The 12,286-nt window shown below is 57.1% G+C and overlaps 1 protein-coding gene across 4 annotated transcripts in view; it reads right to left on the reverse strand.

Moving 5' to 3' along the window:
• The window catches only part of LOC118206402 (zinc finger MIZ domain-containing protein 2-like), a 38,633-nt gene that overhangs the window by 12,658 nt on the left and 13,689 nt on the right, over nucleotides 1-12,286 (reverse strand). For 3 of the 4 annotated variants that reach the window (XM_035379086.1, XM_035379084.1, XM_035379085.1), the window contains 3 exons: nucleotides 3,295-3,401; nucleotides 1,090-1,204; nucleotides 74-267 (listed from right to left, as the gene is read on the reverse strand). In XM_035379086.1, coding sequence (XP_035234977.1) covers nucleotides 74-267; nucleotides 1,090-1,204; nucleotides 3,295-3,344 — 359 coding nt within the window. In that variant the 5' untranslated portion in view covers nucleotides 3,345-3,401. Of the gene's footprint in view, nucleotides 1-73; nucleotides 268-1,089; nucleotides 1,205-3,294; nucleotides 3,402-11,075; nucleotides 11,180-12,286 lie in introns of those variants that run through there. The other variant, XM_035379082.1, reaches the window with a different exon arrangement.

Genomic DNA, 12,286 nt, shown 5'->3' on the forward strand with positions numbered 1-12,286 from the left:
CTGACCCCGCAGCCCCTCTCCCCCCCCCCCCATGCAGCGAAAGCCGTGGCGTGGGTGTGAGCGCGCCCCTCACCTGCCCCCGTACCCCGGGCCGGCTGGGTAGCCCCCGCCCTGGCGCCCGTACAGGCCCTGCTGCATGTACCCCTTCCCGGGCTCGGGGTACCCCTGCTGCCCCATGAACTGCGGCGAGCTCATCCCCGGGCTGCTGCCCGGCATCATGTGACCTCCAGCGGAGTTCCCGCCAGGACCCATGGGAGCGCCCAAAACCTGCGGGGGGGGGAGGGAGGGGGGAGAGAGAGAGAGAGAGTGAGAGAGAGAGAGAGAGGGGAGGGAGGACAGAAAGGTAAGGAGGGAGGGGGGAGTGAGAGAGAGAGAGAGAGGGTGGGGAGGGAAACACAAATTAGGCACATAAAGCTTTAAACTGTACGTGCACAATGCAACAGTTTGGCTTCGTTCAGAAAAAGCCGCATTCAGGCTTAACGTTTATCCGCTGAGACAGACGGAAGACTTCAGACGAACGGCCTCAGCGAAGCTCAGTAACCCAGACGACGTTCGCCTGCTAAACAGCACGCTGTCACACACACCGTATTTCCGCCTCCGATGTGCTCTAAACTCTAAATGGACACAGCATCTCGACTGAAGTCCAGATCACAGAGCACCAGCGCTGCATCCGAACAGCCCTCGTTCACATTCTCTCAGCACGGGGTCACTGGGTCTGAACTCGGCATCATTTAGCCATCAGCAGTCTGACAGGCAGCCCGACTTCAGCAAGCGGGCATTTGCAGATGTGCAGACAGAGAGAAATATGCTTTCTACATCTCTGCATATTAATGCTGGAATTACTTATTTAAAAAAAAAAAACCAAAATACGGCATTTGCTTAAAACAATACAGACAATCCAATAATACATTTTTCACGGAGGATAGCTTCATTTCGCTACGCTGTGACCAGAGAACAGCGGGAGAGGGCCTCCCCCGCGCACAGAGCTCTGTGTGAGCAGCGCTAGCTCAAAAGAGGAGGCTATTTTTAGCGCTAGCGAGCATTTGATCCTCGACGGTGGTGATGTCATCTGCTTCCGGTGAGCCTTACCTGGCTGGGCGAAGGATTGGTCACCCCCCACACTGTGGTTACCACGGAGAGGGAACCGGCCGGCTGATTGGTTCCTTGCTGCCAGGAGACAGGGTCATACGGGTAGGAGCCGTCACTGTGGAGGAGAAGGACGGACGGGGATGAGGAACGGGGAGAGAGACGAGGCCCGCACTGATCCAGCGCCGTTAAAACATGACCCTTTATGAACGGCAGGGGATTAGGGCTGGACGCAGTGCCATCCGCCCCCCCCCACCCCCCCCCACCCCCCCACCCCCCCAGGCCAGCGTGGGTCCCTGTGCCTGCGCGTCGAATGAAGAGGATTTTTTAAATCCTTCACAAGTGATTATGATTTGCAGGTTTTTTTTGTCCTAGCAGTGCGGCTGGGAGATTGTGAGCGTATGCGTGTGCTCACGTCTTAATGAAAGCTGCTGCATTATAAAAACATATACAGGGATGGTTTTATAAAAGACCATATGTGCACATGCAGGATGATCACAACAGTATATGAGGGATCTGTGTGTGCGTGTGTGTGTGTGTGTGTGTGTCTGTGCGTGTGTGTGTGTGTGTGTGTGTGTGTGTGTGTGAGTCTGTGTGTGTGTGTGTGTGTGTGCGTGTGTGTGTGTGTGTCTGTGTGTGTGTCTGTGTCTGTGTCTGTGTGCGTGCGTGCGTGTGTGAGTCTGTGTGTGTGTGTGTGTGAGTCTGTGTGTGTGTGTGTGCGTGTGTGTGTGTGTGTGTGAGTCTGCGCGCGCATGTGCATTTTTGACTTATGTTTGTCACATGCCCGGAGTACTCTGCAAAATGTTTCCATGGAGACACTGCCGTTACTTGGATACGGGTAAGAGCAGTATTGCCAAGAGAGCAGTGCACGTGCGTGCGTGTGTGTGTGTGTGTGTGTGTGTGTGTGTGTATGAGTGTGCGAGACCTTTGTGTCTGTGTGGAGTGTATGTGTGTGTGCAGGCGAGTGTGTGCGCATGTGTAAGAGATATGCAGGTGTGAGTATGTGTGTGTGCGTGTGTGCGCGTGTGTGCGCGTGTGCGCGTGTGTGTGTGCGTGTGTGTGTGTGTAAGAGATATGCAGGTGTGTGTATGTGTGTGTGTGTGTGCGTGTGTGTGTGTGTGCGTGTGTGTGTGTGCGTGTGTGTGTGTGCGTGTGTGTGTGTGTGCGTGTGTGTGTGTGGGTGCATGTGTGTGCGTGTGTGCGTGTGTGTGCGTGTGTGCGCGCGTGTGTGTGTGGGTGCATGTGTGTGCGTGTGTGCGTGTGTGTGGGTGTGTGTGTGTGTGTGTGTGTGTGCGTGTGTGTGTGTGCGTGCGTGTGTGTGTGTGTACCCTATACTGGATTAAACAGGACGGCTCTAACCATCCCGCTTTGCGTTCTGTAATCAGCCTGGATGCACAGAGCAGGGAAAGAGCCTGACGCAGCAGAGTTCAATCTAAGAACAAAGGCCTCAGCAGGAGCTAAACATGACCACAACGAGACCGCACTCCAGCCGCACGGCAAGGTGAGGAGGTGAGGGAGGCCAGCGGTCATTTTGCAGACCACAGTTATTAAATTCCAAACACATGACCTTGCGTGGACCCCAAACCTCAGTAAAATGGTGAGGCAGGAATGCACACTTGCAACTGGGGGTTTCTGTCCAGTTCCTCTCCTCTCCTCAACCCCCTCCCCGGATGTCCGGCCCCCTCTGCAAACAGGAAGCTGCCAACCCTGAGCCGGGCCCTCCAGCCGCCTACCGTAGGGGATGTGAGGACACAGCACACTGGCCAGCCAATCAGAGTCCACGCAGTGTCTGCGCGGGTTAAGCTAAGGTCTCTGTGTGCAAAGTTCTACTCTGACCTTCTCTTTTAACTTTCCTTTCGATTCGTATAATTCTCACCGGTACGTTCACAACTTTTCCTCTCCCCTGCCTCGTGTTCTACATGCCTGACTTTCTCTCATCGTACCTCAAACCGAAGAGGAAAGCCACACTAAACACTAAATTTAAAACACAGGAAACAAGTCTCTGACAGAGCACTTTTCCAAGTACACGAAACGGTGTTTGAAAAGAGAAATGTTCTCTGCTGAAAGCAGAGGTGGCCTGTGATTGGCCAACGGCGCGTTCCGTGGATGTGGTTGGCCAGTCAGGGAGGGATCCACCACACTGTGGGTCCCAGGGGAACAGGCTGGTGGGGTGTGTGTGTGTTGGGGGGGGGTGGGGGGGTCACTGACCTGTGTGGCGTTGGAGGCAGGGCAGGTTTCATGGAGTTGATGGGGTTCATCGGAGGGGCGTTGGGGTCAGCACGGAGCCCCAAAAACTCCTCAACCCAACAGGCAGCCTAAAAACAAAACAAGAGCGGGGTTTACCCTCCAGCACGCTCAGCGGCGGGACACGGGCACACGGTCAGCCTCATCCTCGGCAGGAGGAGGCGTTTTAAACCGAACATCGCACACCTGGACCTCGCCGTGGCCCGAGGCGGAGTCACCTTCCTGACACCACAGAAATCCACGTCTCACGACACGAATCCCAGAGGACCCCCCCCCCCCCAAAAAAACACTCTGCACCCATTCTCACAGCTCTGCGGACCGAGCAGCACCCCGCCGAATCGGGACGGGCCCGGAGCAGACGGGCGTCCACGTGCACCGAGACACGCAGCCTGAACGATTCGGCAATCGGGTGAAGGTAACACCGAAAGCACCTCTCTCTCACGCAGACATCGCGAGCCGTTCCAGAGCCGCAGATCAAAGTGCAGGAGACTCTCTGAAACCAGAGCTGCCGGAAATCAGGCTCTCAGATTTCATTTTTCCAGGGTCTCCAATGCACCGGGCCGCACACACTGCCTCACAAACGAATGAACGAATGAGGAAAGCCAACTACTCTGCGGGGGGGGGGGGGGGGGGGGGGGGGGGAAGGGCCGATCGAGGCCGGAGCCAGCAACATCATTAACAGCATGACGCTAATAAATGCATGTGTGTGTGTGTGTGTGTATATGGGCAGGTAAAAGAGCCGTAATGGATGCCAGTGCAGTCTGCACTGCAGCCCTTCCCAGAGACCAGTGCTCCAGCAGAAAGGCACTAAAAGGCAGGTAATGGAGCCGTAATGGATCCCAGTACAGACTGCACTGGAATCCTTCCCAGAGATCATTGCAGCAGCAGAAAGGCAGGAAAAGGCAGGTAACGGAGCCGTAATGGATCCCAGTGCAGACTGAGCGGTGGGAGGCAGGTCAGGTGACTGAGCTGCAACCCTTCCAGAGGGAGTGACATCACAATCCTGGCCAGCATCGTCATACTCGGACACGTCCGCGCAGGTAACTGCACCCCCCCGCCCCCCCCCCCCCCCCCCCCTTTTTTCCGCAGTGGTTGGTTCTGTCAGGCATCGGGCTGTTCTAGGGGAGCAAGGTGAGGCATTCGCCTGGACACACTGAAGCAGGCGGCCGAGGACCCGGGGGGTGGGGGGAGTGGTGGGGGGGGGGGGGGTCTAGCTGAGTGCCCCCCCCCCCCCCCCCCTCCACTGCAGCACCGGGAGCGTGTCAAACAGAGCATGTGCGCTCTCAGACGCTAACACGGACCCTGCCGCTCCTGAGCTCAAACTGCTCTCACACAGACACAGACACAGACACAGACACAGACACAGACACAGACACAGACACAGACACAGACACAGACACAGACACAGACACAGACACAGACACAGACACAGACACAGACACAGACACAGACACAGACACACTCACACTCACACTCACACTCACACTCACACTCACACTCACACTCACACTCACACTCACACTCACACTCACACTCACACTCACACTCACACTCACACACACACACACACACACACACACACACACACACACAGCAGCTTAGGGCTAAAAATAGCACACGGATTACAACAAAAAAAAAAGGCAGGAAAAAAGAAAAGAAATGAAATGAACGTTATGAGAAAGAAGAGAGCGGCGGGGGGCTGGGGCTGACGCTCGCGTCGACCGGGGGAGAGATGGCGAGGAGACGCGCCGGTTCGGTTGGGGGGGGGGGGTCTCTGCGCTCTTTTGTGGTAGCGCTCCGGCCCGCCCCCCCCCCCCCCCCGGCTTTCCGCCACATCTCAGGGATAAACGCCATTAACTGACACGGTACTCTGTGAGTGACATCGTTCCCTTTCCACCCCCCCCTCCATTCCTCTCCCTTCCCTGTCACTCTCTCTCTCTCTCTCTCAAGATGTAGGTCAGACAGCCTGCAGCTTGAAAAGAGACAGGGTCTGTGTGTGCGTGTGTGTGAGTGTGTGTGTGCGTGTCTGAGCGTGTGTGGTGTCTGGTGTGTGTGTGTGCGGGGTGTCTGGTGTGTGTGTGCGTGTGTGGTGGGGGGGGGGGGGGGTTGGGGGGAGTGAAGGACACCCACAAGGATAATAAGTGTGAGGAGACAAACCTGCAGGCAGCGTGTTGGAGAGTACAGCAACAGGGGGGGGGGGGGGGGGGGGGGGGAGACAGTGAGGGAGGGAGAGAGAGAGGGACGGACAGAAAAGAGGATGAGGAGAAAAAGAAAGTGCTCAGCTCATGTGACTACTGCAGATGAGCCTGCACAGCAGCATCCACAACCTCAACACTGTCCTACACACGCACACACACACACACGCGCACGCACACGCGCATGCACACACATACACACGCACACACACATGCACACTCTCTTCCAATGACTGAGCCGAAGGTGAGACCTAAAATACCGACGACACAGCAAAAATAAACGAGGCAGACATTTTAAAAATGCGCCTGCGTGTACAAACAGGAAGTGCACGGACACTTTTTAAAATGCGCCTGCGTGTACAAACAGGAAGTGCACGGACCCTGGGATCTATGGTGAGCCACTTACAGCCACTCCAGACAAACGGCAAACAGCGCCCCACCAGACCCGCCAGACCCGGGGTACGGGAGCTCTGAGCGCTTAGCGCTACAAGGACAGGGGTCACAGCGAGAGAGATCCCCCCCCCCCCCCCCACGCAGCCCCCCAGCACGCCGGGCGCAGAGACACGCAGGCAGTAGGCCGGGCGATCGAGCTCCGGTGTGCCCCCCTCACCACAGAGCGGCCCCGTCCCGACAAGCAGGCCCCCCCTCCCCCCCTCCCGAGTTTCACCTACGAGCTCAGCGGTGCTGCAGCAGAGAACACCCCCCCCCCCCACCCCTCACCTCAACCCCCCATCCCCAACCACCACCCCCAACCCCCACCCCTCCCCCGAGAGCAACACTTCACAGCACAGCCTGTTCCTGCCCCGAATGAAGGCGACTCTTCCTCATTACACTCCTCCTCTCCCGCTTGTCGCTCTCTGTCCCCCAATCCCTCTCTCTCTCGGTCGCCTACTCCCTCTCTCTCTCTGTCTCCCTGTCTGTCTCTCCCCCTCTCCCTCTTGCTCTCTCTCCCTCTCCATCTCCCTTTCCCTCTCCCTCTTTCTCACCCTCCGTCCCCCTCTCCCTCTCTCTCCCTCTCCCTCTCTCCCCTGTTCTCCTGATCTGGTGGAACTGCAGATAAAAGTTCAGGCTAGGACACCCACTTCAGTCAGAGCAACACTGATACGGCTGTTTTTACCCCCCCCCCGGCACTAAATGAGGTCTGGAGCCTCTTCAGTTCAGAAAGGGGGGGGGGGGCCTTCCGGATAAACGGCTTGGCAGAGATTCTGTGAGCACTTTCAGCGCGCAGTTTTTAACCGAGCGAAACCGGCGGTAACGTCAGCCTCCCGGTCCGGTTAATTAGCCTCTGAGGCAGCGGAGCGGCAGTCATTAGGATACGTGGTTTCAGGAGCGCGTGGGTGTCTGGGGCTGCCGGGGGGAACTTCTGTTCCCCTGCAGAGGGGCTTTAATTGCGGTTGCACCTACAAAACAAACAAGAGTCACCTCCGCCAAATTAGCCCCATTGTGCACGGGCCACCTCCCCCGCAACGTGAGCCTGCCCAAAGACGAGGCCACCGGCAGGGGCCCAGCTCGCACCCCGCACCCCTCACCCCCCCCCCCCCCCCCCCCCCCCGCCCAACCCACCCAGCGACTGCAGCCCTCTTCAATATACCCCCACCAGGAGAGCAGAGAAGCACATTTCAAAGATCTCCCCCTTCCCCACCCCCCCAAAAGAACAGTTTCAGGTTGTCGTTTCTGAGTGGGGGCCCTCTAGCTGTGGAAAAGCAGCAGGCCCCCCCACCCCCCAACCCCAAGAAGCCCCCCCCCATCCCAACACCCCACCCCCCCCCCAGAGAGGGACGCACACCTGGAGTGGAGGAACCCCCCGCAAACGGCCACAGGACCCGCTCGCCACACGCAGGCCGGTCCGCTTACCTCTCTCTCCGTTTCGGCGTGTCTTGCGTCCAGCGGGCCCAGGACCCCAGCACACACAGACCTGCGCGGATTGGCGGTAACAGAGACCCCAGCACACACAGACCTGCGCGGATCGGCGGTAACAGAGACCCCAGCACGGAGAGCAGCGTGGTTCGGCCGTCAGAACCCTGGAACTCCTGCTCCCTGCCACCACCATTCCAAAAACCCCAAATGGACAGAGTCCGGGGGGGGTCACGTGACAGCCCTAGGCCCCTCCCCCCTCCCGTGACAACCCCCCACGCTCAGGTCCTTTGAGGAATGGTCTGGGGGGGGGGCTGCTGGGAGGAGACTCTGGGATTAGCGAGGGGCTGTCCCCCCCCCCGATAGAACATTCCAGAACATCACTACGGCGTCGGACAACAACACAACTTCACACTGCCGCGTAAACGCAGGAGCCGGGGCCGCTTTCACAAGCCCTGCGCGGACACACACACGCGCACACACACACACGGACGCACGCGCGCACACACCCCCGCCCAGCAGACCCCTCAGACCGCAGCTAGGAAACATTCACACACAGGTGGACTGTTGAATCTGTATCCTGTGATGCCACTGTAACGCAGATCTGATTGGGACAGCCGACCGTAAACACAGGAAAGCAGGCAGAGGCGAACCAGCAGCCATGCAAACGTTAGCGCTGCTGCATTAGCCAGCACTTCCTGGTCCAGCACGCGTATCTAACGCGCGATTTCACAATCACTGCCTGCCCAGCAGCACTGGAGGGCGGGAACCCGCAATGAAACCAAAGGGCTTATCTGAGTCAGCGGGGGTCAAAGGTCAGCCCCCAAACAACAATGGGAACAAACTCCTCCTCGCAGAAACAGGATGGGACGGCCTCCAGTGAACCCCCCCCCCCCCCCCCCCCCCCCCCCCCCCCCCCGCTTGGCTGCAATTCACACCTCATGAATAACAGGTACGGTCACTTTGATGGTGGTTTATACAAGATGTTCATACACAGCCGGGGCTAAGCGTTGAGGCTCCATTGCTGTTGAGGTCATATTAAAACGTGCGCACTACAGTGTAAGCCTCTGCAGGCCCGCAGCAGAAACTAAACGTTTAGAGAGAGCGATCTGTCGTCGGCTAAGCGCGGTTCTGTTGTGCAAACTGTGGTGCAACGCGTCGCACGCTCACCGCTACCCCGCCGCTACAGGTACAACCAGTTCTGCACACACAAGCTTCGGCAAACAGAAGCCAAAACCAGCCGGCCATCTTCCGCTGGTCAGGGAGCCGTCACGAACGCGAGCAGGTACTGCCACACGGAACGCCAACCGCACAGACTGACAAACGCGGCCGGCGGCTAATACATTCAGCACATGCCGTTGCTAAATATGCACCTGCTGCCGGCTACCGGTCCAAGTCATTTCAGTTGTAATCGGTCTGGTATAAATACAACATTTCTGTCAGAGGCTGTGTACACAAGAAAAGCAGAAAACATCGTTGCGGGAGCAAGCGCAAAGGTCGGCCTTCACTGGCAGTGTGAAGAGCAGCGCTTCGTCATGTTTGACTTCCTTATATTTACAGGTCTCGTACACCCATGTATACGGCCTGCCTGCCAACTCATAAATCAGTGAGAGCCAGGCCATCCGCGGGACAGGCTGCGCATGCGCGCTCGGTCCTGTAGGGGGCAGGAGAGAGCGTCACCCTTCCCCTGCGTGTGGTGCCGCTGCGCTGGGGGACAGGAGCAAGGCCAAGACACGGCCACGCCCAGCCGGCCCGCAGGCCGACCGGCGCCAAGTCCAAAGGTAAGGAGGCGCACGCTCCACACGGGTCTGCACACACACACGTACACACACACACACACACACACTCACACACACACACACACACACACACACACACACACACGTACACACACACACACACACACACACACACACACACACACACACACACACACTCACACACTCACACACACACGTACACACACACACACACACACACACACACACACACACACACACTCACACACTCACACACACACGTACACACACACACACACACACACACACACACACACACACACACACACACGTACACACACACACACACACACACACACACACACACACACACACACACACACACACACTCACACACTCACACACTCACACACTCACACACTCACACACTCACACACACACACACACACACACACTGTCTCTCTCACACACACACACACACACACACACACACACACACACACACACTGTCTCTCTCACACACACACACACACACACACACACACACACACACACACACTGTCTCTCTCACACACACACACACACACACACACACACACACGCCTGTGTGCACACAGACAAACACAGAGGGAAACGCGGCCTCAAACCGCGCCGTGCTACGAGCAGACAGGCGTCCTGAGCGCACTAAGCCCCGCCCCCTTCGCCGCCCCTCCCGTAATGAAGACGCCCTGGCTCTGGGGCGCTAATGGGAACCCCCCCCACCCCCACCGCCGTCTCCTTTGTTGTGCTTTTGACTGTCCTCTACAGAAAAAGAGAGCCATCGTGCTCCTGCATTCGAAAGGCCCCCCCTCACTCTGAAGTAAACTTCAACCCACCGCTCAGCGGCTCATCTAACCCCGCCTCCCTCCCCCCCCCAACCCACCCCCAGGAGCTGCAACGTGACTCGCTGAGCACACAGCCGCGTCTCTCTCTCCTCTCTCTCTCTGTCTCTGTCTCTCTGTCTCTCTGTCTCTCTGTCTCTCTGTCTCTCTGTCTCTCTGTCTCTCTCTCTGCTGAGAGGTGAAAAACAGGTTGGCTGACTGATCGCTCTGGCTCACCAACGCCGACGGGAGCGATCTGCCGGAGTCCACCACACAGACAGCTTACAGCCGAACTCCCCTCCCCCCCCACACAACCGCCAACCTCCCGAGTCCCCTCCCCGCGTCTCGACATGCACGCTCCCCAGACCCGGAGAGGCGGGAAGCCATCGCGGCCGCGCGTCCCAAAAGTGTTCCTCACCGTTAGAACGACCACTGAGGCCGCTTCCGCGCCTGAACTCAAATCCGATCTGAACCGGGGAGAGTGGTGGACACGGAGCATCACCCCTCCTCGCCCCTCCTCACCCCTCCTCACCCCTCCTCACGCTCCTCACCCCTCCTCACCCCTCATCACGCCTCCTCACCCCTCCTCACCCCTCCTCACCCCTCCTCATGCTCCCACAACACGGATTCCTGCGGCCGGCGGCAGCCGCTCGCACGCACGAGCAGGACGACAAACAACGCCGCTGACGCCGCTAGCAGCAACCGCAGCGCGGAGCAGGCTAACTAAGACAACAAAGTTAAAGTTTACAGAGCTAAAGATGCTCTTTGTACTCTTAACACCAGTGCTACAGGCCTCAGAAACAGCCTCATTTAATACCGTTGAATAACTTCTAAAGCCAAGGTACATTAGCAAAGCCATACTGACTGGCTGATACAACAGTCTTAGCTAGGCAATGCAACAATTGCTAATAAATGTAAAGCACAAGTACAAGCTAATATTACATGGGATGGCCATAAAATACAAGTGTCCCATTTTAAACTGTCATTCAATTAGCTAGCCAATATTTCAATGAGAGAACTACACAGCAAAGCCAATGTATCTGAAAGTCAGTGGTCAAAAATGATACTGAATACTGCAAAAATAAAACACAGCCTACCAGCATTACATGTGGACCCCCTGTCACACAGCCAAGGAATCCTGTCACTGTTTACTTTAAAGATTGAGGAAGCGGTGCATTTTACTGACCCAACAGATTGCAGAGTCACCTGACTGACAGAACTAGGCTGCATCTACAGACGCAGAAGATAACTCCCCCCTGCCCCCCCCCCGGAGTGCCCCAGGTAAGGGGGGAAAGGGGCGGGGCTACGGATTCCAATATGCGCACCTTTAGGATACCAGCTGCACAGGAAGTGCAGAGTGCCCACTGAAGCCGCTGCCAGTCCTGTGAAATGGGCAGCCCCCACGGCGAGGCGTGGCACCAGCAGAATGTGCAAGCGCCTCCTAATCTGGCAGAGACCGGAATTACCGGATAGTCATCGGGGGAATTTGATGTGTGTGTTTGTGTATGTGTGTGTGTGTGTGAGTGAGAGTGTGTGTGTGTGTGTGAGTGAGAGTGTGTGTGTGTGTGCGCGTGTGTGTGTGTGATTCATGACGCAGACCGCACGCTCTGTCACACCAACGAGGCGGGTCGAGGTTGGCATGGCGACGGACAGTTTACACCAGGGACTGTTAAGCAGGATGACTGACTCTCCCTCTCTCTCCCTCTCTCTCTTTCCCTCTCACTCCCTCTGTCTCTCTCGCTCTCTATCTCTCCCTGTCTCTCTCTCTCCCTCTGTCTCTCTCCCTCTCCTTCCCAACACCCCCACCGCCTCGCAGGATTGGACGGCGCCCTGACGTGCTGCCCATTAAGTCATAAAGCCGACAGGTCGTGTGCTTATATCCACATTTGGCTATCGCACCGCTCTTATCCCTGCAATTACCCGCGCCTCTCTCTCTCTCTCTCTCTCTCTCTCTCTGTCTCTCTCTCTCCCTCTCTCTCTCTCACTGTCTCTCTCCCTCCCAGACCGGCTGCTTTTCTGGCACCGTTCTCCGAGCCGCCGCAGGGCGTCTTCCAGTTGGCCACGGTCCGAAGCCTCGGCCAGAACATTAACAGAAAGGACCTTTAACTTCTGATTCCCTCTCTCTCTCTCTAAAGGACTTTTCTCCCCCTGCCTTTAACTTCTGATTCCCTCTCTCTCTCTAAAGGACTTTACCTTTAACTTCTGATTCCCTCTCTCTCTCTAAAGGACTTTACCTTTAACTTCTGATTCCCTCTCTCTCTCTCTAAAGGACTTTTCTCCCCCCGTCCTGCCAGGTTTTACGCAGGTA

Source organism: Anguilla anguilla, chromosome 10 (assembly GCF_013347855.1).
Source record: "Anguilla anguilla isolate fAngAng1 chromosome 10, fAngAng1.pri, whole genome shotgun sequence".
Taxonomy (NCBI): domain Eukaryota; kingdom Metazoa; phylum Chordata; class Actinopteri; order Anguilliformes; family Anguillidae; genus Anguilla; species Anguilla anguilla.